Source organism: Chrysemys picta, chromosome 3, assembly GCF_011386835.1.
Source record: "Chrysemys picta bellii isolate R12L10 chromosome 3, ASM1138683v2, whole genome shotgun sequence".
In the NCBI taxonomy this organism is placed as follows: domain Eukaryota; kingdom Metazoa; phylum Chordata; order Testudines; family Emydidae; genus Chrysemys; species Chrysemys picta.
This window is the reverse complement of record NC_088793.1, coordinates 5395074-5422668: the sequence shown is the minus strand read 5'-3', so window position 1 is coordinate 5422668 and position 27595 is coordinate 5395074. Positions and strand designations below refer to the sequence as shown.

At 49.6% G+C, this 27595-nt stretch overlaps 1 protein-coding gene across 8 annotated transcripts in view; it reads left to right on the top strand.

Moving 5' to 3' along the window:
- LOC101940868 (otoferlin) overlaps positions 1-27595 on the top strand; it is a 201331-nt gene that overhangs the window by 5353 nt on the left and 168383 nt on the right. For all 8 annotated transcript variants that reach the window (XM_065587421.1, XM_065587420.1, XM_065587417.1 and 5 more), the window contains exon 2: positions 12314-12372. In XM_065587421.1, coding sequence (XP_065443493.1) covers positions 12314-12372 — 59 coding nt within the window. The remainder of the gene's footprint in view (positions 1-12313; positions 12373-27595) is intronic.

Below are 27595 nucleotides of genomic sequence, written 5' to 3'. Positions count from 1 at the left end.
CATTGTTTATTGGGGGCCAGTGACTGGTGCGAACACAACAGGGGTCACAAGCGTGTAGCAGGGCTCCTCCTTCCGCTCCTCCGCCCGGGCAATAATACTAAATCCTCATGGCGGTAAGTCTCCGTGCGGCGTGCACTTTGACTGCGTCTACACTCCACGCGAGGGCGCGATTCCCCTGCTCGCATGCACATACTCACTGTCGTGGAGCTAGGTGAGTATAAAGGCAGCGTAGCTGCGGTCGCCCGGCCATTGGCAGTGGAGGCACGGCTTAGCCATCCTGAGCACAAAGCCGCCTGACACCAGTGGGTACGTAATCAACATGGCTAAGCCGTGCCGCCTCTGCCCGTGCTCCCATGGCTACCCCGCTGTTTACACTCGCTCGCACTAGCTCAATGAGAGAGAGTGTGCCAGCCTGTGCGTACGGGGAGGGGAATCCCCACCACACTTGTAGTGTAGACATACGGGAGGATCAGCATCAGCTCAGCCAGAGCCAGGAGGGTTTAAGTGACCGGATCCAGGCAGGACTGAATCATGAGTCAGGCCCCCTGAGAGTGGTAATCAATAGGGGAGTTCTTCTGCGTGGCCTTCTGAGCCTCTAGGCCGCACGCAGGTCGCATTTTTGAGCTTCGCTCTGCAGCCCGGAAGTCTAGAAATTTACCTTTTTTTTTTAAACTGAAAGCTGAGATTCTCGCCTCATCAGGTGCCTCCAGGAGCCTGGGGCTTTAAGAAAAACACCAAGGATTGCGAGACTTGAAATAAAATGGCGAGGGTTGGCAACGCTGCTCAGACACCCCGCCAGTGCTCCACACCGGACGGACGCGGTAACTTTCATTCACTGCTTAGTTCCATCGTAAATCCCAAGGGGCCCCTGAGCGGTGGGAACAGCAGCCCCTTTGCTCGTCTCTCCAGCTCTCCAGGGAAGGGCTCAAAGCTCTTTACAAGCTCTAATGGCCAGATCGCAACCTCATATTAAGAAGGGTCCCGTGGGACATCGCCATGGGACACCTTATGCACGGCCCACTTGGCAAGCCCTCTCACAAGCTAAAGGGACGGAGGCTGAACAAGTGCCTAGATAGATCAACACAAAGTAATTACACAGGCCACCAGGGTCCCCTTTGTACCCCTTGCGCAGAGGAATACAGCGCCCCCCAGATTGCGGGAGTCCCCATCCCCCAGTAGATGTCACCAGAAATGCCATAAATGGAATTTCCTTCCTGAATTCCTGCTGCACGGAACAGGGACTAATCTGTCTTCTGACCTAGCTGGCATTTGTTCATCACAGCGGTGTCCAGACACCTATGGTAGGTGTTAGCAGTCCTTAGTAATCTTCAGGAGCACAGACGTACTCCTATTAGATCAAACCCATGGCCACACACACGGCCAGAATGGCTCATGTTTTGCAAAGAGGCAGCCCTGGGGACAGATCTCTGGAACTTCTCCTCAAGAAGACAAAGCCAAGGTTTTTAACCTAAATAAGTGGGCTGGTTTTCTGAGATGCTGAGTGAGCATCTGTAGCTATAAGTGATGATTGCGGAACCTCCGTGTCTCTGAAAGTTCATTTCTTTACATACCCAGCTTGGAAAATCTTGGGCAAAGCCTCTGTCCCTTGCACTCATCTCTGCCAGTTGTGCTAATACGGAGTCCTGTGTCCCCTTGCGTCAGTAGAGGGCAACGTGATTATGTGACAGGTGGTTAGTGCTGGTCAAAAACCATCGCAGCCGGTGAGTGTTTTACCAGAGATAATTTTGACCTTTTTGTGGAAAACCAAAAAAAAAAAAGAAAAATACTGTCTTTCATAATGAAAACTTGGAAATTGCAGAGGAAAGCAGACACTTTCCATAGACACTTTCGTTTGGTTGACAACCCAATTTTCCGTCGAAGAAAAGTTTAGACAGACAGCTTTGTACCAGGTCTCGTATTTCCCCCCCACCCCCCCAAGTTAAAAAGAAAACGTGCTCTTTTGTTCAAAATGTTCTACATCTTTCAATTTTTTAACCAGGTGGAAAATTTGCAATTAGGTTTGAATTGAAATGTTTCATTTTCCCCCCATGCCTCTCCCCCCCCCACGCCCTCCAGGGAAAGAGCAGGGAGGAGAAAAGGAGGAAACAAAAATTGGTCTAGGCTGTTTGCAGTAGGTGATTAATAGCCCTTCCCCCCATCCCCACTCCCTGGCAGGATTGATGTGAGAGTCGAAGCGGCTCGGGAAGGAAAGGAAAGGAGCTAGTAGGACCTCTCTAGCAATTGTATTGTTCTCCATCCCAGTCTGGCTGGGTTTTTCAGGATGAGAGAGAGAAGGGTGTTATTCAGTGTCAATAGCTTTATTGGCATGGTCTGGACCACACCATAGGAACAAGGAGTTGCCAGACTGGGTCAGCCCCAGGGTCCATCTGCCTCCATGTCCTGTCTCTGACAGTGGCCAGCGCCAGATGCCTCAGAGGAATAGGTAAGAATCCCACAGTCAGAAGTTATGAAAGAACCTGTCCAGGGGGCGGGGGGGGGGGGGAATTTCTTGGATAGAGGTCAGTTTATTCCCTAAGCAGGAAGTTTATGGTCCTTCCTAACTCTTGATTATGTTTCAGTATTTCCTAGAATATCACCGGACATGCTCGTTATCCATCTTTTATTGAGTCCTGCTTAGCGGTTGGCCTCAGTGTTGTCTAGTGGCAATGAGTTCCACCGGCTCATTGTGCATTGTGTGAAAACAATATTTTCTCCCACCAGCTTTGAATCTGCCACCCTGGTATTTCAGCAGATGTCCCTTGTTCTTCTATTATGAGATGCAAGCGCTGCCCAAATCGATACACCGGCGCGTCAGGGCTGAATTCTGCCCTCGGTTGTTCATTTCAGCGTCTGGCTCCAATGGGGGTGCAGGAGGATATCTATCTGTCAAGGTGCTTATCTGGCCCCCATTACTATAGTACCTGAGCCCCCCACGATCTTTAACGCATCAATCCTCACACCACCCCTGCAGGGCTCCCCATGTGACTGATGAGAAACCACGGCACAAAAACTAAGTGACTCGCCCAAGGGAATCTGTGGTAAGACAGGGAACTGAACCTGGGAGTCCCAAGTCTCCGGCTGGTGCCCTGACCCCGGCCCAGCCTTCCTCTTGAAGTTACGTGACACTGCACGGAGGGGGAAGCTGTTCATAGAACTTATTTATTCCTGGCCTTTCATTTCTCCTTCACTAAGAGAGAACTTGAACGAGCCTCACACAGGCCTGCCTTTCTCCTCCTGTGGCATCCTCTCTCTCTCTCTCTCTCTCTCTCTCTCTCTCGCTCTCTCTGAGGCATCCAGTGCTGGGCACAGGAGAGTTAGGAGCTAGCTGTGGCTCGGATGGCCTCACCGGTGCCTCTCTGCTTCCCCCTCCTCAGCTGTAACCTGGCCGCTTTAAATGAGATCCCAGCAGGGGTGAAGAAAGGGAGCATTTCTCGCTGCTGGCGAGCTCAGGAATACCACATCGGCAGACCCTCAAACCTAGGAACACAGAGTGAAATCCCTGTTTGTATCACCCCAGCACCTAGCAGTCACAGCTGTGCTCAGTACCTCACTGTGCTAGGTGCTGTACAGACACCGAGTGAGAGACAGGCCCTGGCCCAAAGAGCTTTCCCATTTTAAATAGACAAGACAGCCACAGGGTAGGAGGGGAAACAGGCGCTGAGGGGGGAAGTGACTTGCCAAGGGGCATAAAGTGGGTCAGTAGCAGTGAGGGGATTAAAATCAGATCCCCCTCCCTACCCACTGGGCCGTGCTTTCACTGCTTAGTGTGCAAAAGTTCCTCTTTTGAGTGTGGATTCAGCCTGGCACCGGACGCTAAATGATCCCCCGTCTGGGGATGTCCAGGCACGCAGCCAAGGGGCGAATTTCACTCAGAACAGATCATCGCCCAAAAGGTCTCTCCCATCTTTAATTTTTATGATCCTCCAAGCTGCTTTTCAGTGGACATCCCTCTGCATCCCTCTCATGGGGTGGCTGGCCCCGGGAGCCAGGAACTCCCATGATGCACCGTCTCTCCCCACTCTGAGAAGAGACCATGGTACCTCATGGGAGATGTAGTCCGACTAGAGAGCCCTGCCTCTAGAGGAGAATGGGAGTGTGAGGAATCTGAACTACAACTCCCTTGAGGCACCGCAGCATTTCCAAGTAGAAATATTGTGGGTTTTGCCTGACGTTTTTCAGTATTTGAATTTTTGTCAAAAAAGCAAAATTTTCTGTAGGTGGAGGGGGACCCGTTTTTTGAGCAGTTCTAGCTTCCTGCCTTTGTTGCTCCAAGTCTCTGGGTAATTCCCTTCCTTTACAGCTTCATAGAATCATAGAATATCAGGGTTGGAAGGGACCTCAGGAGGTATCTAGTCCAACCCCCTGCTCAAAGCAGGACCAACCCCAACTAAATCATACTTTCCTTGAAAATATGTACCGGCTGCCTGGGCTCTTGCATTCCTCCACCTTCCCCTCCTGAGTTACCCTCCAGGAGAACGGGACTGAAATCAACAAGATGAAATTAATTAAAAACAATTACAAAGTATTTCACTTAGGAAGGAAAAATCAAATGCACAACTACAAAGTGGGGAATCACTGGCTAGGTGGTAGCATTGCTGAAAAGGATCTGGGGGTGATAGTGGATCAAAATTGAATACGAGCCAACGATGTGGTGCAGTTCGAAAAAGGCTAATATCCTTCTGGATCTATTGACAGGAGTGTCGTATTTAAGACACGGGAGATAATTGTCCTGCTCTTCTCTCAGCTTTAGTCTTGCGTCCAATTCTGGGCACCACACTTGAGTACAGATGCGGACAAATTGGAGAGAGAGCCACAAAAACTGATCAAGGATTTTGAAAACCTGATCTGTGAGGAAAGGGTAAAGAAAACTGGGCATGGTAAACTGAGGGGGGACCTGATAACAGCCTTCGAATCTGGGAAGGGTTGTTATGAAGCGGTTTGTGATCAATTGTTCTCCACATCCACTGAAGGTAGGAGAAGAAGGAATGGGCTTAATCTGCACCAAGGGAGGTTTAGCTTAGACATCAGGAAGAAACTTGCTAACTCTCAGGGGAGTGAAGCTCTGGAAAAGCAATGGAGGTTGTGGAATCCCCGTCATGGGAGGTTTTTAAGAACAGGCGGGACAAACCCCTGTCAGGGATGTTCTAGGATTACTTGGTGCTGCCACAGTGCAGGGGGCTGGATTCGATGACCCGTTGAGTCTGACGTTGCTATGATTCTGTATCCCTCCAGGCTGTTAAGAAGTTTGTGCCACTGTTGTCACATTTATTGGTGGGGACAATAAGCAGGAATGAGTCACTTTCTTGCTGTCTTGGCTAATTCCTCAAAAACTCGGTTAACTGCTCGCAGCCTTGCAATGTATCTGTCTTTCAAACTGCAGGCCCCGTGCGGTGGGGACTCAGTCTGTTGTCCTGTTGTGTAAAGCACTTCCAGTGCTAGAGAGATGAAAACTGGTAGGAAACACTCAGATGGAAAACACTAGCGCTGAAAATTCAGCAAGAGATGCTTTTCTGAGTTGGTACTGAGCCAATACCTCAGGGTGGCGCTAGGGGGTGCTGTTCTCACGGGAGCCACCATCTTTCAGTTGCGACATGCGGTGAACACAGTCGTCCCACGTATTCCTTATGCTCCTCCCATCTGATTGTATCCGCCGGTTGTCAGTCTCAGTCTTTGACTGTAAGCTCTTCGGGGCTGGGATCATTTTTGTGGTTGTGCCTTTGCACCACACCTTGCACAACGGGGCTCTGATCCATTGCTCAGGCTCCTAGATTTTACTGCAATGCAACTAATAACGAGCCATCAAGATCCCACCCCTGGTGACCATTAGAGATCCCAGGGCACTTTCCCGGGACCAGGCGTGTTATTCACAGTGTCTCGAAATAATTCCATTCATGCCCCATGTAGTTTCAGTACCCACCACACTCGGGCCTGAACGGTGTGCGTACTGTGAGTCGTTTGCAGGCTACCCCGTTCTACTCCAGAAGTGGCTGCATTTCAGTGGTGGTGAACCGGTGATCCCTGAACACCGCTCACAGTCGGTTGTAATTTTGCTGTGAACTTTAGGTTCAGCATGAAAAGTGCTATGCAAATGCCAGTCATTATTATTACTTCTCTCTCATTGTTACAGCCAGCTGAGTGTTGCGGGTGTGGGTTGTTTTGTTTAGCTTCTCTTGCTGTCAGCTGGCATCTCTCCCCCCCCCCAATCTCCCCAGGAGTGCAGCCGGTGGGTGTGGAGCAGAGCGTTGTGTAGGTGTGCGCTCCTTCAGTGGTAGGATTGTATGACTGCAGGAAAGAAGTTAAGTCAGAAGTCAGGCCAGGAGGTGACAGGTTTCCATGTGCATTTGAGCAGCAGGATTGCTCTGAATTGCTGCTTGACTTTAGCTCAAGTAGGGGATAAAAAGTCACAAATCTGTAGAATCCTCCACAAAGGAGCCAGAACAGAGGGAATTGTTTCGGCATAAAGGGATACAATTACCAAAAGGCAAGTGTAGAGTGGATATTCTTCCATCCAGGGATCTCTGCACCCTCCCAAGCAGTCGTTTGTCCTCACAGCCTCCCTGCGAGGCAGATCTGTACCCTCTGTACAGATCACAGCGTCTATTTTACACATGGGGAAACTGAGTCACAGAGCGGCGTGCCGTGCCTCCGGTCACCCAGCAAATCAGCGGCAGACACTAGTGACAGTGGTCAGGTTTGTCTCGAGTTCTATCCATGAGCTGGGATCTTACCCTGCCACATCTGAAACATCCCCTCACTGTGACGTCTGCCAGGCGGGTCCTGTGTGCCGGGTGCTGTACAGGCACAGCGGTAGATGTGGTGACTGCCCTGAAGAGCATTAATACGTCCCTCCACTGGCGATCAGTGGTGTCTGTACGCACAGGTGCTTGACACTTCTGGAGAACAGGCTTCTGTTTAGTTAGCAAAGATGCTATTTATTAAGTTTCCCTGGAGTTTAAAATGATTTCCTGGGGGAAACGATTCATGAACCAAAGACTTAAACAAAACTCTCAAGTTTTGGGCAGGCCGAAAGCACGGCCCGATTTTCCCTTCGCAAGAGAACCCGGAAAGCCAGAGTCTCAGCTCCCTCCAAGAATTGCCTCATTTTGTAAACTCGTCGCAGAGTTCAGTCAGAAAGGGGACAGTAATGAGGGCAGAGGATCACATGCTGGAACCTGGCTCCTTGGTATAACAGCTCAATATTTGGTACAACTCTCCCCAAAGTGACCCTGTAGCGGGGTGGTCACCCGCTCCGGCCCGGAAGGGCTTAAAAAAGCCCTTTGAGAGGGCTGTGGCAGGGGAAAAGCTGGGCTGATTGGGGGCAAACAGACCCAGCTGTGGCCACGCCCCAAACAGCCCCAGCTGGCCCTATAAAGGCCAGGGAAGCCAGGAGCAAACACTCTTCCTCTGCCTTTAGAGCACATGTGTCAAACTCAAGGCCCGCGGGCCACATCCGGCCCGCCATACAATTATATCCGGCCCGCGAAATCGTTTTATATATCTGTTTTTAATGGCCCTGTGATATGACGCCCCAATAACACACACTACAAATCCCATGATGCAGTGCAATTGCCGCCAACGGCAAGCCGCGGTTCAAGTTCGCGGTCTGTTGATGTATACAACGCTAATATCAAATCAAAGCTAGACCCCAACAATGGCCAAGAGAAAAATTGATTCTGAAAACCGAGGCTTTCAAAGCCGGTGGGAGAATGAGTATATGTTTACTGAAATTGCAGGTAAACCAGTGTGTCTCCTTTGCGGGAGTAATATCGCTGTAATGAAGGAGTATAACCTAAGACGGCACTACGAGACGAAACATGAGAACAAATTCAAAAACCTGAGCGCAGGACAGAAGCTACAAAAGGTAGAGGAGTTGAAGAAGAATTTGACATCCCAGCAGACGTTTTTCACCAAAGCAAAATCACAAAGTGAAGCTGCTGTGAAAGCAAGTTTCATTGTGGCCGAAGAGATCGCCAAATCAGGACGGCCGTTTACCGAGGGGGAATTCGTAAAGAATTGTATGATGAAAGTGTGCGACGTCCTTTGTCCAGATAAAACGCGAGCGTTTGCAAATGTAAGCCTCAGCAGAAACACTGTTGCTAATCGGGTTTGTGAGATGGCGACTGATTTGAAAACACAGTTGACTGAAAGAGCAAAAGATTTTGTTGCATACTCCCTTGCCGTGGATGAAACTACTGACGCGACTGACACTGCACAGCTGGCGATATTTATCCGTGGTGTGGATTCCAATTTGTGCGTAACAGAGGAAATACTGGACATTAAATCGATGCACGGGACAACGAAAGGAGAAGACATCTTTGGAAATGTATTTCAAAGTGTAACCGACATGAAACTGCCGTGGGAAAAACTCGTTGGACTTACAACAGATGGCGCACCTGCTATGTGTGGTGAAAAAAATGGACTGGTGGGAAGGATGCGCTCAAAGATGCGGGAGGAGAACTGTGCCGGTGAGTTGACAGTGTATCACTGCATCATACACCAGGAATCGCTGAGTGCTAAAGTCCTAAAAATGGATCATGTGATGAACACTGTAACACAAACCGTCAACTTTATCAGAGCCCACGGTTTAAATCACCGCCAATTCCAGTCTTTTCTGCGGGAAATAGATAGCGAGTTTGGCGATATGCCATATCATACGGAGGTCCGGTGGCTAAGTCGGGGAAAAGTTCTCAAAAGACACTTTGAGCTGCGAGAGGAAATCTGCCAGTTCATGGACAGTAAGGGGAAAGACTGCACAGTTCTGCGGGATGAAAAGTGGAAATGTGAGTTGGCGTTCCTGGCTGACATAACGTCGCATCTTAGCGCTTTAAACCTTCAACTCCAGGGACGGGAGCACATAATAACCGATATGCATGATGCAGTGAAGGCATTTCAAGTGAAGCTGCGCTTATGGGAGACACAAATGCACCAATGCAACTTGTCTCACTTTCCCTGTTGCCAAGTAATACGGAACCAAGAAAGTGCCACAGTTTTCCCAAATGCCACCTTTGCTGAAAAACTCAGCGCACTGCGCACTGAGTTCGCACGGCGCTTCAGTGACTTTGAGGCACAGAAAAGTAACTTCGAGCTGCTTCGCAACCCATTTGCAGTCGATGTGGAAACCGCACCTGTAGAAATGCAGATGGAGCTGATAAAACTGCAATGTAACGGGACACTGAAGGCAAAGTACGACACTGCGGGGCCAGCACAGTTCACTCGCTTCATTCCTGAAGCGATGCCGCAGCTCCGCCAACATGTGGCTCGAATCCTGTCCATGTTTGGCAGCACATATCTGTGCGAGCAGCTGTTCTCTGTGATGAAAATTAACAAAACGTCACACAGGAGTCGCCTCACTGATGAACACCTGCAATCGATCCTGAGAATCTTCACAACACAGAACCTAACCCCAAACATAAACGAACTTGTTGCAAAGAAAAGACTCCAAGTATCAGGCTCTGACTAAATAGGACAAGAAAATGGAATGTTATGATTTGTTATGATTATACTTTTGCTTTAAATTCAATTTTTTATTTATATTTTCAGATTTTTTAATATTCCAGCATGTACAGATTTTGAATGTATTGTATTGACAGGATATTTTAAGTTGAAATGTATTTATTTTGGAATGATATCCTGTATTTTGGTTCATATTAATGGTTAAAAAACATAAATATTTAGTCTGTTAAATAAATGGTTATACTGTTCGGCCCGCGAGTTTTGAGTTTTGGCCCCCTGTGCAATTGAGTTTGACACCCCTGCTTTAGAGGGAGAAGGGCCTGGCTGCTAGGGAGTGGCCCTGGGTACCTAAGGTGGAGCTGGAGCCGGGATCTCTGGCCTGGAAACCCCCCAGGCTGCAGGCCTAGGGTAAGGCCAACTGGGTACTGGGGTTGCAAAGGGGCAGCCCACGGGTAGGCAGAGGCAGCAGGCCCAAACCCCTTTGCCTGTGGGGAGTGGCTGATACTGCAGTCTGCCCCAGGGAACCGGGGCTAGATGGAGACTGGGCAGTAGCCAAGACTGAGGCAAAGTGGGGCTAGTGGGTGGGGGGTCCCCTGGGAGGGGGAGACCCAAGACTGAGGGTTCTGCAAGGGGGGCAGAAACCCAGTGAAGGGGCACCGGGTCCTGGGAGGGACACGGGGGCCAGAGGGAGGTAAGGTGGAGCACCGGCCTGCAGAGGGCGCTCGGGAGCTGGGACCAGCTAATTCCCACAGATAACCAGCAGGAGGCGCCGCAGGGGTGAGCCCGCACGCTTACATACCCCCACAAAGCTCTGAGTATGGTACTGCAGATGTTCAGCTGTCCTGGGAATTTTGGACCCTGGTCAAATACATACATGGTCCTGCCCTGCGGGGAACATGTAAGGATTTAATAACCCAAAAAGCATGATTGCCTTTGAGTCAGAGAGGGTTCGTTTACATTCAGTGCCTTAAAACGAGCGTTTTAATCACTTCTCTTTCTGCACCATTGCCCAGTGGATATTAAATAACAATATTGGCTCTGCAACGTCAGAAAGGTTATGGAAACCAGCACAGCCGAAAGCACAATGTGCACCCTTTGATCGGATGGTGGATTTATTTATTTATTTATTTATTTCATGCCATCAGTAAGGGGAAAAAAAAACGTTAAAAAATCCCCATCGCCCATCCCGAGGGGTTATCCAGCACATCTGTCTGCATCCTCCCAGCCGGCGATTTGCTTTCAAACCCTGTGGTAATCCCCGCTGACCCGGAGAAGCGAAACCTCTCCAATTCTCCGTGTTTATTTTGAATGAGTGAATGAAATTCACGAGACCTGATCAAACAACGGGAACACGAGCAGCAAGCGCAATCCAGGGGGCGGGAGTGCCTGCTTGGTTGTTTAAAGGCATGCTCTCTGCGGATGGAACGACGTGGAATTTTAAATCCTCGTTCCCTGGACCTGTTTGGCTCGTTGGTTTGCTGAACAGGAAGAGTGAGCCGGGGGGCTAGGGGCTAGAGCTGTGTTTCAGCGTTTAATTGTTAGAGCTGCACGAGCCATTATTCCCCGGGATGGCCTAGGCCTGTGAAAACTCACCCGGGTTCAGGGTTTGTTATAAACTCAGAGTGGGTTGGTCAAATGATTCCCTCGAGTTCCTGAGCACCGTGGGGAGAGCTTGGCCCCCAGCCCAGCCTCTGGGGCTGAACTGCCCTGAACTCCCGAAGTTTGAGATGTCCAGGTTAGCCCCCCCCCCAGTGCAGTAAATAGGAGTGATAAAAATTCAGCTGCAAACTCTGGTTTGAATCCAGATCCCGAGGCTGGGTCTGTCGCAGGGGGGCTGGAACAGTGGGGGGCTGAGAGCCATTGAACTACACTGCAATCCCTGGTTATGATGGACACCACTTCAAGCCAGGGGGTGCGACAACTCCCCAGCTCCCCGTGTCTGTCATCCTCATGATAAAGAAGAAATGGGACTTACGCAGATGGTACATACACAACCCGTGTGCTCGCTCAGTGTACACATACCCCCCCATACAGATGGTGTACACACACACACACACACTCTGCGTGCTCACTCAGTGTACACATACCCCCCCGTACAGATGGTGTACACACACACACACACACTCTGCGTGCTCACTCAGTGTACACATACCCCCCCGTACAGATGGTGTACACACACACACACACACTCTGTGTGCTCGCTCAGTGTACACATACCCCCCCCATACAGATGGTGTACACACACCACACACACACACACTCTGCATGCTCGCTCAGTGTACACATACCCTCCCGTACAGATGGTGTACACACACACACACTCTGTGTACTCGCTCAGTGTACACATACCACCCCATACAGATGGTGTACACACACACACACACACTCTGCGTACTCGCTCAGTGTACACATACCCTCCCGTACAGATGGTGTACACACACACACACTCTGTGTGCTCGCTCAGTGTACACATACCACCCCATACAGATGGTGTACACACACACACACACACTCTGTGTGCTCGCTCAGTGTACACATACCCTCCCGTACAGATGGTGTACACACACACACACACTCTGTGTGCTCGCTCAGTGTACACATACCCTCCCGTACAGATGGTGTACACACACACACACACACACACTCTGCGTGCTCGCTCAGACTCGAACCTGTCACATCCATACGCTCTCTCCTGCTCTCAGACGCACTCCCGCAGTGCAGTGCTGTTAGCAGGTCTTCTGCAGTCCAGGCCAGCTCCTCCCATTCCCCCCAGACACCCTCTCCTCCCACTAACAGTCTCCCTCTCACAGCCCCGCGTGCTTTGAAGTAACGAAGCTCTTTTCCTCTCTGCTTTCTGCAGGTCTCTCCTTCTACACCCGAGTACTTGAAAATTGCGAGGATGAGGCCAGGTTTGATGAGGTAAGAGACAAGTTGGTTTTTTTTTTTAAATAATTCTCTTCCTGTTCAAACTTTAAGACCCTCTGAAATGTATTTCCCCCCTTATTATAATGCATTAAGAACACATATTAAGCCATAAAGCTGTAACCATGGTATCAAGTTCGTAGTTGTGTACAAATACAGAGCTCTTTCGCTGATTCCCCCTCATGTCAAGTCCCTGGGTAGAGATGCAGAGCTCCCTTTGCTGACCTACTCTGACAGCAGACCAGGTGGATCCTATCAGCTCCATCCCAAGAGTGTAAGTGGGCTTGATTTGTCTGTCTGAGGCAAAGATGATTAGGGAGGGGCCCTGCAGACAAAACAAAACTAGTTACAGCTGGTGAGCTTAAATTGATGTATGTCTTTTGGTTGTGGCCAGTTGTTTCTCTGCCCCAAGGGTTTTCCCCTAGACGGTGGCATAGGTGGTCTATTGTTCAACATGCTTGGCGGTTTCTGAGATAGTGGCTGCAAAGCATTCAGTGTGCTGATCACTCCCAGACCTTTCTGATATTTACACTGTGTTATAGCCATGTTGGTCCAAGGATACTCGAGAGAGAAGGTGGGTGAGGTAATATCTGTTATCAGGCCCACTTCTGTTGGTGATAGAGACATGCTTTCGAGCCTAGACAAGAAGAGCTCTGGGTAGCTCAAAAGCTTGTCTCTTTCACCAACAGAAGTTGGTCCAATAAGACACTCCCAGCATTCCAGTGGAAATGGATCCCAAAGAGGTTTTCCTGTGCCAATCTGATCAGTGCTGGTGCATTTGGGGAATGACTCTCTAAAGAAAAGATCCCCACTGTTTGCACTGAAAGGGCATGAAAAATATTACTGTCGGGACTGGATTTTGCAAACCTTGCTGGACATGCACTTTGCCTTTCTTAGACTTTAATTGCATAAAAGGGAGAAAATTCGAAGTTTAAGAGTCTCAGAGCAAATGCCTTAGGCTCTCCATCACAAAAGGGCCTGTTTTCACATGCTTGTGCAACCCCACGCAGCATCAGAAGTGTTTATTTCTTTTGGCCTGAACGTCCAGTTTTATTGACCTCAGACTCTCAACGCGGCACTTGGCAAGGATGTGAAAGAGCAATTGGATGTCAGAGGGTTTGTGGTTTTAAAATGTAGCTTTCTCTTAAACGCTGGTAGCAGAAATATTTGGCGAACAGTGACATAACATCACAGATAAGCATGGACTAAAGATAGCACCAGCATGTTGCACTGAAAAAGAAAACGTGAATTAAAAAGAGAGCGGGTGTTTCCTTTGATTTCTACTGTATCGTTTACAGAAGATAAACTGCACGAGGGGGTTGAGAGAGACACCTTGAAACTCTTTAACCTTTTAGAGCTGTTCAGTTCATCTGTGGCAATCTGGTTTTATTTCAGAGACCGTCACAATCCAAGTTACAATAACTGCTACTGGGATACTTTGAGTGTTGCTTCATTGAGTCTGTACCTGTCTGTGCTTCTGCTGCTGTGCTGGAGAAACGAAATGTTTATTATTGTTTGTTAAGGATTTGTGTTTCCATAGTACCTGGGAACCTTAGTCATGGACCAGGGCCCCACTGTGGTGGGTGTTGTACAAACCCAGAACAAAGAGACGGTCCCTGCTCTAAGAAGCTTACAATCTAAGTCTAAGGGTACGTCTTCACTACCCGCTGTATCGGCGGGTAGCGATGGATTTATCGGGGATCGATATATCGCATCTCATTAAGACGCGATATATCGATCCCCGAACGCGCTCCCCGTTGACTCCGGAACTCCACCGGAGCGAGCGGCGGTAGCGGAGTCGACGGCAGAGCCGCGGCCGTCGATCCTGCGCCGTGTGGACCCCAGGTAAGTCGATCTAAGATACTTCGACTTCAGCTACGTTATTCACATAGCTGAAGTTGCGTATCTTAGATCGATCCCCCACCCCAGTGTAGACCAGCCCTAAGACAAGAGACAACAGATGAAGACAGACAGACAGACGGGGGGATGACCAGGAAACAAAGTGGGTGCATTGGTTGGCAGTGGTCTCGGCACCCCAGATACTTCACTGTTGTCTAGTTTTGTCCAGGCAGCAGGGCAAAGGAGAGTCGGCAGGAGGAGGATGTCGTTTGGTGGATGGTTACGGGGAGCGGGGGAGAGACAGCACTTGGAAATGTAACGGGTGGGTGATGGGCGTCGATAGCGAAGGAGAGAGGACGGGAAGGGTGGGTTAGACAGAGAAGGGCTTTCAAAGGGAAAACCAGCAGCTTGATGCGCTAGGGAAGGGGGAGCCATTGGAGGGATGCAAAGGCTGGACTGTAGCATAGGCTCGTCCCTTGAAATGTCCCTGCCGGAGAAGGAGGACGCTCTGAGGGTTAACGCTCTGGACTAGGACTTGAGAGCTAACCCTGGCTCTGCTACACACGCCTTAGGGCAAGTCCCTCAGGTACGTCTACACTGCAGGAAAAAACCCCATGGCGCCAAGTCCCAGACTCTGTGTGGGGGGAGGATCTCAGAGGCCAGGCTCCATACTGAGCCTGAACATCCACACTGCAATTTTTAGCCCAGCGGACCCGGGCCAGCCACGGGTATTTCATTGCAGTGTAGCCGGACCTCGGTCTCGCCGAGCCTCAGTTTCCCCATGTAAAATGGGGGAAACAGGACTTCCCACCCGCTCGGGGCTGGGATAAGGCTAAATCCCTCCATTGAGGTTTCAGCCGCTCAGGTGCTATAGTGGGGAGCAGCACCAAAAAGCCTCGCCGTGATCTCCGGGGTGCAGAGCTGGCCGTGACCCCACGGTTCAGGCTGTATTATTGATTTCCCTTGGATAATACTTAGCACTTACCGTGTGCTTCACAAAGATGGGTCAGTCTGGCTCGGGCTTTCCAAAGTATCTGCTCTAGCCCAACCAAGTTCTGGGCTTCACGCGGGGTTCCCTGGGGGAGGTTCTTGGGCTGGTCTCATACCGGAGGTCAGCGTAGATGCTCCTCAGAGTCCCCTCTGGCCTTGAAATCGGTATCTGAACAATGAGGACAGTCACTTGTTCAAGGCCATCCCACCAGCGAGTGGCCCTCTGGGCTGTGGCAGGTTGGCACTGCCCGCTCTGAAGGCTGCGTGGGGCTGTCTTCACCGCTGCTGTTACCCGCACTAGCTGGATTCAAAGGAGAACCCGTGAGTGTTTGCTAGGCACCCTGTAACTTAGTGTCAGAGTGAACGGAGAGTCAGTGCTACTGACCCACCCTGACAGCCAGACCAGCTGGTCTCATTAGCACCAGGCAGGAAGAGGCAAGAGGGAGCTAGGAGGTGCCTTGGACAGGTACTGTAATCATCCCACTCAGTAGGAAATTAGGAGGCGAAGGGTTATGTCTGTAAGTATGGCACAGTCCTGTCTTAGGGCTTTGGTACTTGATGGATGGAGGGAAATCCCAGGGAGGGAGGAAGCGGAGGAGTGAGTTTTGACAACATGCATTGTGCATGGGCCATGTTGGGTTGAGTGGGGACCCCATCACAGCCCCCTTGCAGGAGCCACAGTGAAGGAATTGCAGCCATCGACCCATGTCACTTAGCACTTAGTTACTCCTTGCGCATAACGGTTCTCAAACTGTGGTCTCAGGGTTGGGGGGACCAAATCCTGGTGGTGTCCTCTTCCATTGGAGCGAGAGGCTCACCCCAGAACCCACCCATCCAACCCACCCTTCTTGAGATCCCAAAATGGTACATGTCAAGCCTAGTGGGTTGCCATGGCAACGGGCATGCGATGCCTAGGTAAACAGCAGAAGGAAATATTTCAGACCCGACTAGAGAGAATCTCTCGCACGAAGTGGGCTGCAGAAGGGAACAAGATAATCCAGGGATCTCCGAGCACAGAAGACTGAGCCTACCACATCCCCGCGTGGTGGGCTAATCCCCATATTGCAGATGCGGAAACTGAGATGCAGAACATGGTTAAGTGACTTGCCCAAGGTCACGCAGGGAGTCAGTGGCAGGACTGGGACAAGAATTGAGTAGTTACTAGGTCACAACCCCTGCTTGTAATCGTCAGGCACTCCCTCTTTGATTAGGTGGATCTGTGGTAGCCATCCTCTCCCTTTCCAAGACTAGGGGAGATGCGCAGAGGGCAGCACCGTCACAGTCAGGGGCTGGCTGGTTTAACAAAATGAAGTCCAAAAATACCACTCTTAAAGCAGAATCATTGTGGGGAAGCCATTCGGATTAACGGGATGCAAATGTCCATGGATCTGAAATGAGGCCATTTATTACAATGCTGATAATGTGCATTAATGGAGCAGCCTCCATCCCAAAATGTTGTGCAAATGAAATACAAGGATCCTTTCCCCCACCACAGAGATGCTGCCCCCTCTGAGGTGGGACAGGGCAGCTGTCCAACAGTGCACAGCAGCACTTATTAGTTTCATATAGTGCCAGAGGTGTGCATGGCGCTGTACAGACCCACTACAAGCGCCACACTGCAGCTCTGAGACTCTTCTGATCTAAAATAGATATAAGACCACAAAGGATAGAAATAGACAAGTGTCAGGAATGGGATATGGAAGGCCAAGGACCCTAAAAGAGAAAGATGGTGAGAAAAGCTTATTGTCGTGTATGGTGTAATACCCCTCCACAGTGTGTGTCATGGCCCCATCGAGCAGTTAGTCCATACAGAGGATAATGGCCTACTACTGTTACCAGCTAATGGACTTAACCCTTTGGCTCCAGTCCTGATGGTGCTGGAATTCAAATCCTCTGATGATCTGTGCCAGGCTGGGAGTGGGGGGATGTTACATACACATCTAGTTATTTCCTTTGATTGTAATAGTGTGGGCAGATGGCATCTGGAGGGAAGGCTGGGGGGCAAGGTACCGACGGGAAGCTAGCGGAAAGAAGGGTGTTTGGAGGAGGAATCCCACTGAGGGCCTGGGCTTCCTGACTGGACTACATCTCCCATGATGCATCGGGGAGGCTATAGTGCATCATGGGAGATATAGTCCAGCTCATGGGAAGAATGATGGCAGGGGATACCTGAACTACAGCTCCCAGGAGGCTTTGTGATGGTTCAGGCAGACACAGTTTAATGCTGAACTGAGCCAAAACATTGAATCAAAATAGGGGCAGGAGATGCCTGAACTAAAATTCCCATAAGGCACCGTGGCAGCTCAGCCACAGATTAAGGTTGAACTGACCCAACACAAAACAAAATATTTGATTTCAGTTTTCCCCAACAGAAAAATTTCAGCAAAATTGTCATTTTTCTGTGGAAAATTTCAGTTTTGGGAGAGTCCCAAACCATTTTGACAGAGAATTCTCAGCTTTACTTTATTGTGGTCTACTGGACTGAGCGGGGATTCTGAAGACAGCGGGCAAAGAATATAACCCTCTCTGTGCCTCGACTTCCGCCGCTGCAGAAATGGGGTTGATGGTCTCGCCCCATCTTTGCAAATCGTTTTGTGATCTGCGGATGAGAAGTGCTGTACAAAGTGTTTATTATTAATCCTGCCACATGCTGGGAGGATTATTTTTATGCCCAGCACTGCAAAGCCGGAGACTGAAAGACGGCAAAGCACTGAAGTGCTGCTTACATTCCATGTGTTTATCATAGGTAAAATTACATGGCCACCATTACCTTAGTCTCTGAGCGCTTCACACTCTTTCATTTAATTCTTGATTTAGTCCTAAGTGCAGCACAGGATCTGGTCCAAGAGGCGAATATAGCTGGACCGCTTGGTAATACTGACCATAATATAATTAAATTTAATATCCCTGTGGCAGGAAAAACACCACAGCGGCCCAACACGGTAGCATTTAATTTCAGAAAGGGGAACTACACAAAAGTGAGGTTCGTTAAACAGAAATTAAAGGGTACAGTGACAAAAGTGAAAACTCTGCAAGCTGTGTGGAAACTTTTTAAAGACACCATAATAGAGGCTCAACTTAATTGTACACCCCAAATTAAAAAGCATAGTAAGAGAGCCAAAAAAGAGCCACCGTGGCTACGCAACAAAGTAAAAGAAGCAGTGAGAGGCAAAAAGACATCCTTTAAAAAGTGGAAGTTAAATCCTAGTGAGGAAAATGGAAAGGAGCATGAACACTGGTTACAAAGGCCAAAAAAGAATTGGAGGAACAGTTAGCCAAAGACTCAAAAAGTAATAGCACATTTTTTTGAAGTACATCAGAAGCAAGAAGCTGCTAAACAACCCATGGGGCCACTGGACGATCAAGGTGCTAAAGGAGCACTCAAGGACGATAAGGCCATTGGGGAGAAACTAAATAAATTCTTTGCATCAGTCTTCACGGCTGAGGATGTGAGGGAGATTCCCAAACCTGAGCCAGTCTTTTTAGGTGAGAGATCTGAGGAACTGTCCCAGATTGAGGTGTCATTAGAGGAGGTTTTGGAACAAATTGATAAATTAAACAGCAATAAGTCACCAGGACCAGATGGTATCACCCAAGAGTTCTGAAGAAACTCAAATGTGAAATTGCAGAACTACTAACTGTGGTATGTAACCTATCATTTAAATCAGCTTCTGTACCAGATGACTGGAGGATAGCTAATGTGACACCAATTTTTAAAAAGGGCTCCAAAGGTGATGCTGGCAATTACAGGCCTGTAACCCTGACTTCAGTATCGGGAAAACTGATTGAAACTATAATAAAGAACAAAATTGTTAGACACACAGATGAACATAATTTGTTGAGGAAGAGTCAACATGGTTTTAGTAAAGGGAAATCATGCCTCACCAATCTACTAGAATTCTTTAAGGGGGTCAACAAGCATGTGGACCAAGGGTATCCAGTGAATATAGTGTACTTAGATTTTCAGAAAACCTTTGACAAGGTCCCTCACCAAAGGCTCTTACGCAAAGTAAGCTGTCATGGGATAAGAGGGAAGGTTCTCTCATGGATCGGTAACTGGTTAAAAGATAGGAAACAAAGGGTAGGAATAAATGGTCAGTTTTCAGAATGGAGAGAGGTAAATAGTGGTGTCCCCCAGGGGTCTGTACTGGGAGCAGTCCTGTTCAACATATTCATCAATGATCTGGAAAAGGGGGTAAACAGTGAGGTGGCAAAATTTGCAGATGATACAAAATTACTAAAGATAGTTAAGACCCAGGCAGACTGAGAAGAGCTGCAAAAGGATCTCACAAAACTGTGTGACTGGGCAAGAAAATGGCAGATGAAATTCAATGTTGATAAATGCAAAGTAATGCACATTGGAAAACATAATTCCAACTAGACATATAAAATGATGGGGTCTGAATTAGCTGTTACCACTAAAGAAAGATCTTGGAGTCATTGTGGATAGGTCTCTGGAAACATCCACTCAATGTGCAGCGGCAGTCAAAAAAGCGAACAGAATGTTGGGAATAATTAAGAAAGGGATAGATAATAGGATAGAAAATATCATGTTGCCTCTGTATAAATCCATGGTACGCCCACATCTTGAATACTGTGTGCAGATGTAGTCGCCCCATCTCAAAAAAGATATATTGGAATTGGAAAAGGTTCAGAAAAGGGCAACAAAAATGATTAGGGGTATGGAACGGCTTCTGTATAAGAACATAAGAAAGGCCGTACTGGGTCAGACCAAAGGTCCATCTAGCGCAGTATCCTGTCTACCGACAGTGGCCAATGCCAGGTGCCCCAGAGGGAGTGGACCAACAGGCAATGATCAAGTGATCTCTCTCCTGCCATCCATCTCCATCCTCTGACAAACAGAGGCTAGGGACACCATTCCTTACCCATCCTGGATAATAGCCATTAATGGACTTAACCACCATGAATTTATTCCGTTCTCTTTTAAACGCTGTTATAGTCCTAGCCTTTACAACCTCCTCAGGTAAGGAGTTCCACAAGTTGACTTTGCGCTGCATGAAGAAGAACTTCCTTGTATTTGTTTTAAACCTGCTGCCTATTAATTTCATTTGATGACCCCTAGTTCTTGTATTATGGGAATAAGTAAATAACTTTTCCTTATCCACTTTCTCCACATCACTCATGATTTTATATACCTCTATCATATCCCCCTTAGTCTCCTCTTTTCCAAGCTGAAGAGTCCTAACCTCTTTAATCTCTCCTCACATGGGACCCGTTCCAAACCCCTAATCATTTTAGTTGCCCTTTTCTGAACCTTTTCTAGTGCCAGTATATATTTTTTTAGATAAGGAGACCACATCTGTACGCAGTATTCAAGATGTGGGCGTACCATGGATTTATAGAAGGGCAATAATATATTCTCAGTCTTATTCTCTATCCCCTTTTTAATGATCCCTAACATCCTGTTTGCTTTTTTGACCGCCTCTGCACACTGCGCGGACATCTTCAGAGAACTATCCACGATGACTCCAAGATCTTTTTCCTGACTTTTTGTAGCTAAATTAGCCCCCATCATATTGTATGTATAGTTGGGGTTATTTTTTCCAATGTGCATTACTTTACAATTATCCACATTAAATTTCATTTGCCATTTTGTTGCCCAATCACTTAGTTTTGTGAGATCTTTTTGAAGTTCATCACAGTCTGCTTTGCTCTTAACTATCTTGAGCAGTTTAGTATGAGTAGAGATTAATAAGACTGGGACTTTTCAGCTTGGAAAAGAGATGGCTAAGGGGGGATACGATAGAGGTCTATAAAATCATGACTGGTGTACAGAAAGTAGATAAGGAAGTGTTGTTTACTACTTCTCATAACACAAGAACTAGGGATCACCCAATGAAATTAATAGGTAGCAGGTTTAAAACAAACAAAAGGAAGTATTTCTTCACACAACGCACAGTCAACCTGTGGAACTCCTTGCCAGAGGATGTTGTGAAGGCCAAGACCATAACAGAGTTCAAAAGGGAACTAGATAAATTCATGGAGGATAGGTCCATCAGTGGCTATTAACCAGGATGGACAGGAATGGTGTCCCTAGCCTCTGTTTGCCAGAAGCTGGGAATGGGTGACAGGGGATGGATCACTTGATGATTCCCTGTTCTGTTCATTCCCTCTGGGGCACCTGGCATTGGCCACTGTCGGAAGACAGAATACTGGGCTAAATGGACCTTTGGTCTGACCCAGTAGGGCCATTCTTATGATCTTATGTTCATGTATTTATGCTCACAATACCCCTGTGAGGTAGGGCAGTGCTCTGGTTCCCATTGTACAGAAGGGAAACTGAGGCACAGAGCCACTGAGGGTGTATCGACACTTGGAGCTAAGGGCGTGACTCCACGCTTGAGGAGACATACTTTTGCTAGTTGTCATTGCACTGATGTGCTAAAACCAGTAGTGACACCGCGATAACACAGGAGGCAGAGAGAGAGGCTGGCTGCCCCGAGTACAAACCCACTCAGACCCTATGAGTAGAGTACGTATCCTCGAGCTGGGAATCTCACCCCCAGCTCCAAATGGGGACACGCCCTGTGTGACTTGTCCACATTCACACAGGAAACCGGTGGTGGAGCAAGGAATTGAATCCGGATCTCTCCCTAAGCACTGGCCCATCCTGCCTCTACCATGCTAGCAAAAGAAACACAATGCCATGCAGACCCGTTTGACTGCTGACCTTAATGCAATGGGACTGGGGCGGGGGGCGTAATCTTGGTGTGAGTCAGTCAGCCTCTGTCCTGGACTCTTCAAAGCTAATTAGCTAACGCGAGTGGCCATGAGAAGCAGGTATTACACTGGGCTGTGTATATACTGGCGACTGAATGTCATTCCTAGCGGGCTAATTTCATTGCCAGTCATTATCCTGCTTTGTGTGTCACATCAAACAATGGGCAGAGGAGAAGACGCTCTCCTGATCTGTTTACACGTCTCATTAGCGCTGCGAGGCTCAGCAGGGATTTGGAGGGGGGAGCTATTCCTGGCACATTGAAAATGAATTCGTACTGCTAGGGAAGCCGAAGGAAACGTGCTAGTTGCAATAGTGAATGCGGAGCAGTTGGCTCTAGCAACCAGAGCCAGCTCCCACTCTGCAGCCTGCAGTGCAGGGGAGGAGAACGTTATGTAAGGTTTGTAGCACAGAAGATTTATGTAACATCTCAGATACACTGCCAGGGACCGCTGACAAGGAGCAAACAGGACGCACGGTTCCTGTTCCAGCCAGTGCCTTCCCTTCGTGATACTCAGCACTGTAACTCTCCCCCAGTACCAAAACAATCTGTCCTCAAGCTCTTGTGTTCTGCCATGCCCGGGGCTCGCTGGTCACATGCCCTGTCCTGCTGGCCCTCTGATTTCATCCCATCTGGCTTCCGCAACCTACGTAGCTCCGCCTCTGTAAGCATTGCTGCAATACCCCCTCCCACCACAAGGAGGACTGTTACAGGGGGAAGCTTTGCAATGTCGGGCAGCTCAGTACTTGGACAGGAAAATCTGGCAGTGTTTCTCAAACTGGGGTCACCGCTTGTGTAAGGAAAGCCCCTGGCGGGCCGGGCTGTTTACCTGACCTGTCCGCAGGTCCGGCCGATCGCGGCTCCCACTGGCCGCGGTTCGCCGCTGCAGGCCAATCGGAGGTGCTGGAAGCGGTGGCCAGTACGTCCCTCGTCCCGCGCCGCTTCCAGCAGCTCCCGTTGGCCCGGAGCAGCAAACCGCGGCCAGTGGGAGCCGCGATCGGCCGGACCTGCGGACGGGGCAGGTAAACAAACCAGCCCGGCCCGCCAGGGACTTTCCCTACACAAGCGGCGACCCCAGTTTGAGAAACACTGATCTATGGGCATGCTGGCCCTCTCCCCTCTGTATAAGCCAGGGACTGATTCTCCAGCCTGGTGCTGGAGGGGTGAGAGGTATTTAATGACAAGGCCATTCCTCGGCACTGGCCTGTCCCCGAAGCCGGTCAGTAAGGAGAGAACACTCTGTCACCTGGGACGACAAACCGGCTTTACCGTCAGCCGCCTGCGTGGAAGGGGAGGGGTGTTAATGGCTGGCGTCCCTTCTGCCTTAGGTCGCTGCTGAAGAAGGGCCCAGCGCCCAGTTCGGCAACCAGGCTGCGTGCTTAGCCGAGCACCGCCGGGCAGCTCTCCCGTCATGCTCAGCGCTGGATGGGGGCGAGCCGGGGCACAGCAGCGAGGAAGGGCAGCTGGGTGGGTGGGAAGGCGTTGGGTTTAGGAATGAGAGAGACGGAGCGTTTATAGAGGAGGCTGGGGTGTTGGATCGGGTACCTGGGAAACACGCTGCTTGCTTGCTTGTGTAACTCACACACCTCCTGGGTGTGGCGCTTTGTCCCATCTAGTGGCACCAAGACCACTTAGAGAGAGAGATTAAGTCTGCCACACCCTTAGCTAAGGGCCATGTGGCTTTTAGCTCATGCATTTAGCTCCACAGGTGCCAGGTTCGATCCTGCCTGCCGCCGACTGGGGTCTGTCAGTGTTACACTTGCTTGATCTCGTGAGTAGCATTTAGGTTTAACCCTCATTATAAGAGGGAAAGTTAGATGCTGGCTAGAACCAAGGCCAGGCCAGGCAGTCACGGCTGACGCGTCCACGCATGGCTCTGCCGATGGCCTCAGTCCTGACTTGAAACCTCTGGGAAACGAACTGCAAGGGCCAAGTGCAGCAAAACCCCCAAGATCGTGGCTGCGTTGGCAGAGTGACTCACTGAACGAGCCAAGCCTTCGAGTTCCTCTCTGACTTCTAGGATTCTCTGAGTATTCAAGGCATGACTTGGTGGGGGGAGAACCAACCTCTCGTTTCAGCATCTCTGGCACTGTCTGCCTTCTTTTCAAACCGGCATATGCAGCCCTGATTATTTATGAACCAGAAACCCCCAAAATGATGCTGCCCAGGTGAAATAGCAAAGACCCTGCAAAGAACAAAGCTGGGAAGTTCTTTGCCATCCAGCGCCTAGGCTGCTTTGTCAGCGATGGTCGCCTAGTCTCTTCCCCCTAGAGGGTCAGCATTCGCATCCTGCATCTCACGTAAAGTCCGGTGCATTACGATGAGAGAATGCTGCTCAGCGTTTCAGCTCAGAGCCCGGGATGATGAACAAGTAAGGATCATTGCATTCCGTCTGCAAGACACTAAAGGGTTCGGATGCCCCCCTTGAACGAGGAGAGCTAATCAGGAATGAATTCCTCCTGCTACTTCTTAAAATCCCCCCCAAATCCACTCCCAGGCTGTACTTTGGCTGCTCCGAAGTTTTATAGTTTGTTGTTTTTGCTATTCATTTCTTAATAAATTATGCAAAACCTGTGTCTCTTTGAAGCACAGGAAAGATGAGCCCCTGGGTATTCCTGTGTGTAAACCGGGCTGCTTTGCTCGATCCAATGTGACTGGTAGAGGGGAAGGCTGCTGTGGTTAAAGCCCTAGATTTAGACTCTGGGTTCAGTTCCTGATCCTGTCCTGGGTCACCTTGGGCCTCGCTCTGTGCCTCAGTTTCCCTTTGGTAAAATTAGGATAATAAGCCTTTCCTCCCACCCTTTGACTGGCTTGTCTAGTCCGATTACCTCTCTGTGGCACTGTCTCTTGTATGTACAGTGCCTAGATATCAGGGCCCCTCATGTAAATAATAACAGAAGAGCACCCACTGATATAACAGCAGTTTACAATTTGAGAAGACCTCGTGGGTCATTCAACCCACCCCATGGCCTGGTCAGGAGGAGTCACTGCAGTAGCATTATCTGCCACACCTCATGATCAGAAGAGAACGTTCTTCAGAGTTAGGGTGTGTTTAGACTCCCTTGGATCTAAAATTCTCTGTAGGAAGGGATGCTTGGGAGGTTTGCCTTCACGCAGATGGATCCTTGGATTAAAGGCACCGTAGGAATGCAGTGCGATTAGACGGCTTTGCGTTCCTGTAGCACCGATTCTTTGCAGTCCATCTGTCTCTCATCTGAAAGCATTTCACAAACTTTAAGTGAGCCCCGCAATCTGCCTGGTGCAGATGGGTAAACTGAGGTGCAGGGAAGTGAAGTAACATGCCCACGGGGGCACAGCAAGTCGGGGAAAGAAATGGGAAAGGGGAACCCAAGAGTCCTGACTGGTCTCTTGCAGCCTCTGCTCTGTGGTTTGCACAGGCCTGGGACGTGACATAATGCTTTTCAAATGTATGGAGAGGTGAGAGCCTTTCCCCGAGGAACTTAATCTGCAAAGAGACCAGACTGCCCAGAGAGCCAGGCAGATCTTGACTGCCAAGCCAGGAGATGAAGGAGTTTGCACCCATTCAGGGGGTCTCTTCAGAGGCTGTAGTGAGCAGTGGATAAAGAGGCTTTGGCAAATATGGCCGCCCAACACTAAAGGCTAGTTAGGACTACATGTTCACCCGAGGGAATAGGAGCCTTCCTGCCCCACACACACCTATCTCTGCGTGGGCTAATCAGATCTTGGGTCCAGGCACGTGTGGGAGCTGTGTGCCAGCTGGGGCAAGTGGGCGGGGACAGAAGGAGCCTTGGCTCCACCCCCTCGTTTGCTAGTCACTGCAGGGATCTAGAGTGAAGGCCAGCAGCACTACCCCGAATGGCACGAAGGGGGCAGCAGAGGGGGGACTACTTCTCCCTAAGCCACAGTTCCTTCTGCTCCTGGGGTGGAGAAGCCACGGACTGTCCCATACTATGGGCCGTGTCCTAGAACTGCAGCCTAACGCTAAATGTCTAGGATTGTATAGCATTTGTGAACCCTAATTCCAACGAACAGGAAATCCGCTCAGAGCAGGAGGCCCCGACCTCGTGTTCTTTGTTGCTCAATCAACTGATGGAAAAAAGGGGGGTCAAATGGGATGCAGGCCGTCACTGGCTGGGGACCCTCCTCCTGGTTGCTGGGGAAACTGAGGTTGTCTAGTGCAGGGCGGAATGGTGCAACACGTGGCTACCTCTCAAGTGAAGAGCTGTGGTGCATTGAAATCTGTAAAAAATACACACCGTCACTTTAAATCCTAAGCGTTTCTGGTCCTACTTGCAGGCTAGGGGGCTCTGTAGGGAAAGGTGCAATCGATGTGTTCAGCAGTCAGTCTGCGCCGTGTCAGCCTAGAATAAGGCAGGGTGGGCTGTGCTTCTTGGCCACAGGGAGCAGCCTGCTTTGTCTCTCTCTGTTTTGGGTGGTGTCGTTCTGAATTCTAAGGAATAAAGCAAGGTGACATTGCAACCTTCCAGCAAGAGTATTGTTTGTGTCTATCCAGCTTCTCAGTGTGTGTGAACGTAACCCAAGCCAAAGCCAGTGCAGATTCTGTAAGAGGCGAATCATCCATTCTAATCTGTAAGGGCACTTTCAGTTAATCAAATAGATAAAGGCCACCCGGAGGCTTGGCTTTTGGCACAGCTTTTAAAAGGGTAACACATAAAAAACAATTAAGGAAGATAAATAACCCCCCGGGCGAGGGATGAAGACGTGTGTTAAAAACCGAATGGGTGATTGGAAAGAGAGTGGCCATGAACAGCTGCCGCTCACAGCAGCGTGAGGTTCATAGACCAGTTCCTCGGAGGTCTGTGGTGGGATCAGCACTGCTGGAACTGTGGTACTCACTGGGGTAGCCCAGGGATTCCTGTGCTCACGGATGGATCCTGGATAGTTAAAGCTGAGTTGGAATTTCCCTTCTGACCCATAGTTTTCCCAGCGGGTGAAATAAATCCCTTTTACTCCGAATGTTTCCATGTGTAAAGTGTGGCCAGACGGAGCCCTCAACTCACCCCAAAGCCTGGCCTGGCTGGGGAGGATCCGATTCCCCCGTCCTATCCTGGGGTTTGACTTTCAAAATCAGAGACTGATGGGGATAGAACACCGATCTCAGCCAGGCGCTAGGAATCACTGGGGTGAGGTTGTGTGGCATGAGGACAGGCAGGGCACACCGGGGTTAACAATAGGGTCAAGCAGAGCTGGGGCGGGAACACTGCGGGTCAGGATTGAGGGCATCAGAACAGAGCTGCAGGGGGAGCCCAGCACTGGACTAAAAGGCTGGGGGGCTGCGGGTCAGGATTGAGGGGCATCGGCAGAGCGGTGTGCGGGGAGTCCGGAACGAGGGGGCCAGTGGGGCAGGAGGAGGGGAGGGGAGGTTACCCACCACCCGCTAGCCCCCAGGCCTGGCTATTCCCAGTCTCATCACCCCCTTCATTTCCATCAGCCCCCTAGAATGTCTAGGAAGGGAAAGAACGGAATGAAGCTGCCAGCTGGGAACCTCCCCTCCGGGCGTTTGTGCTTTGAGTCATTTCGTGCAATTGACTAACTAATGCGAAGACAAACACTTTCTGCCGATGGAGAGCTAATAAACCAGACAGTCCCCTTTAATGGGGTGCCCTCTAGAGCATCCTCGTCTGGCATTTCAGACGGATAAAGGGACG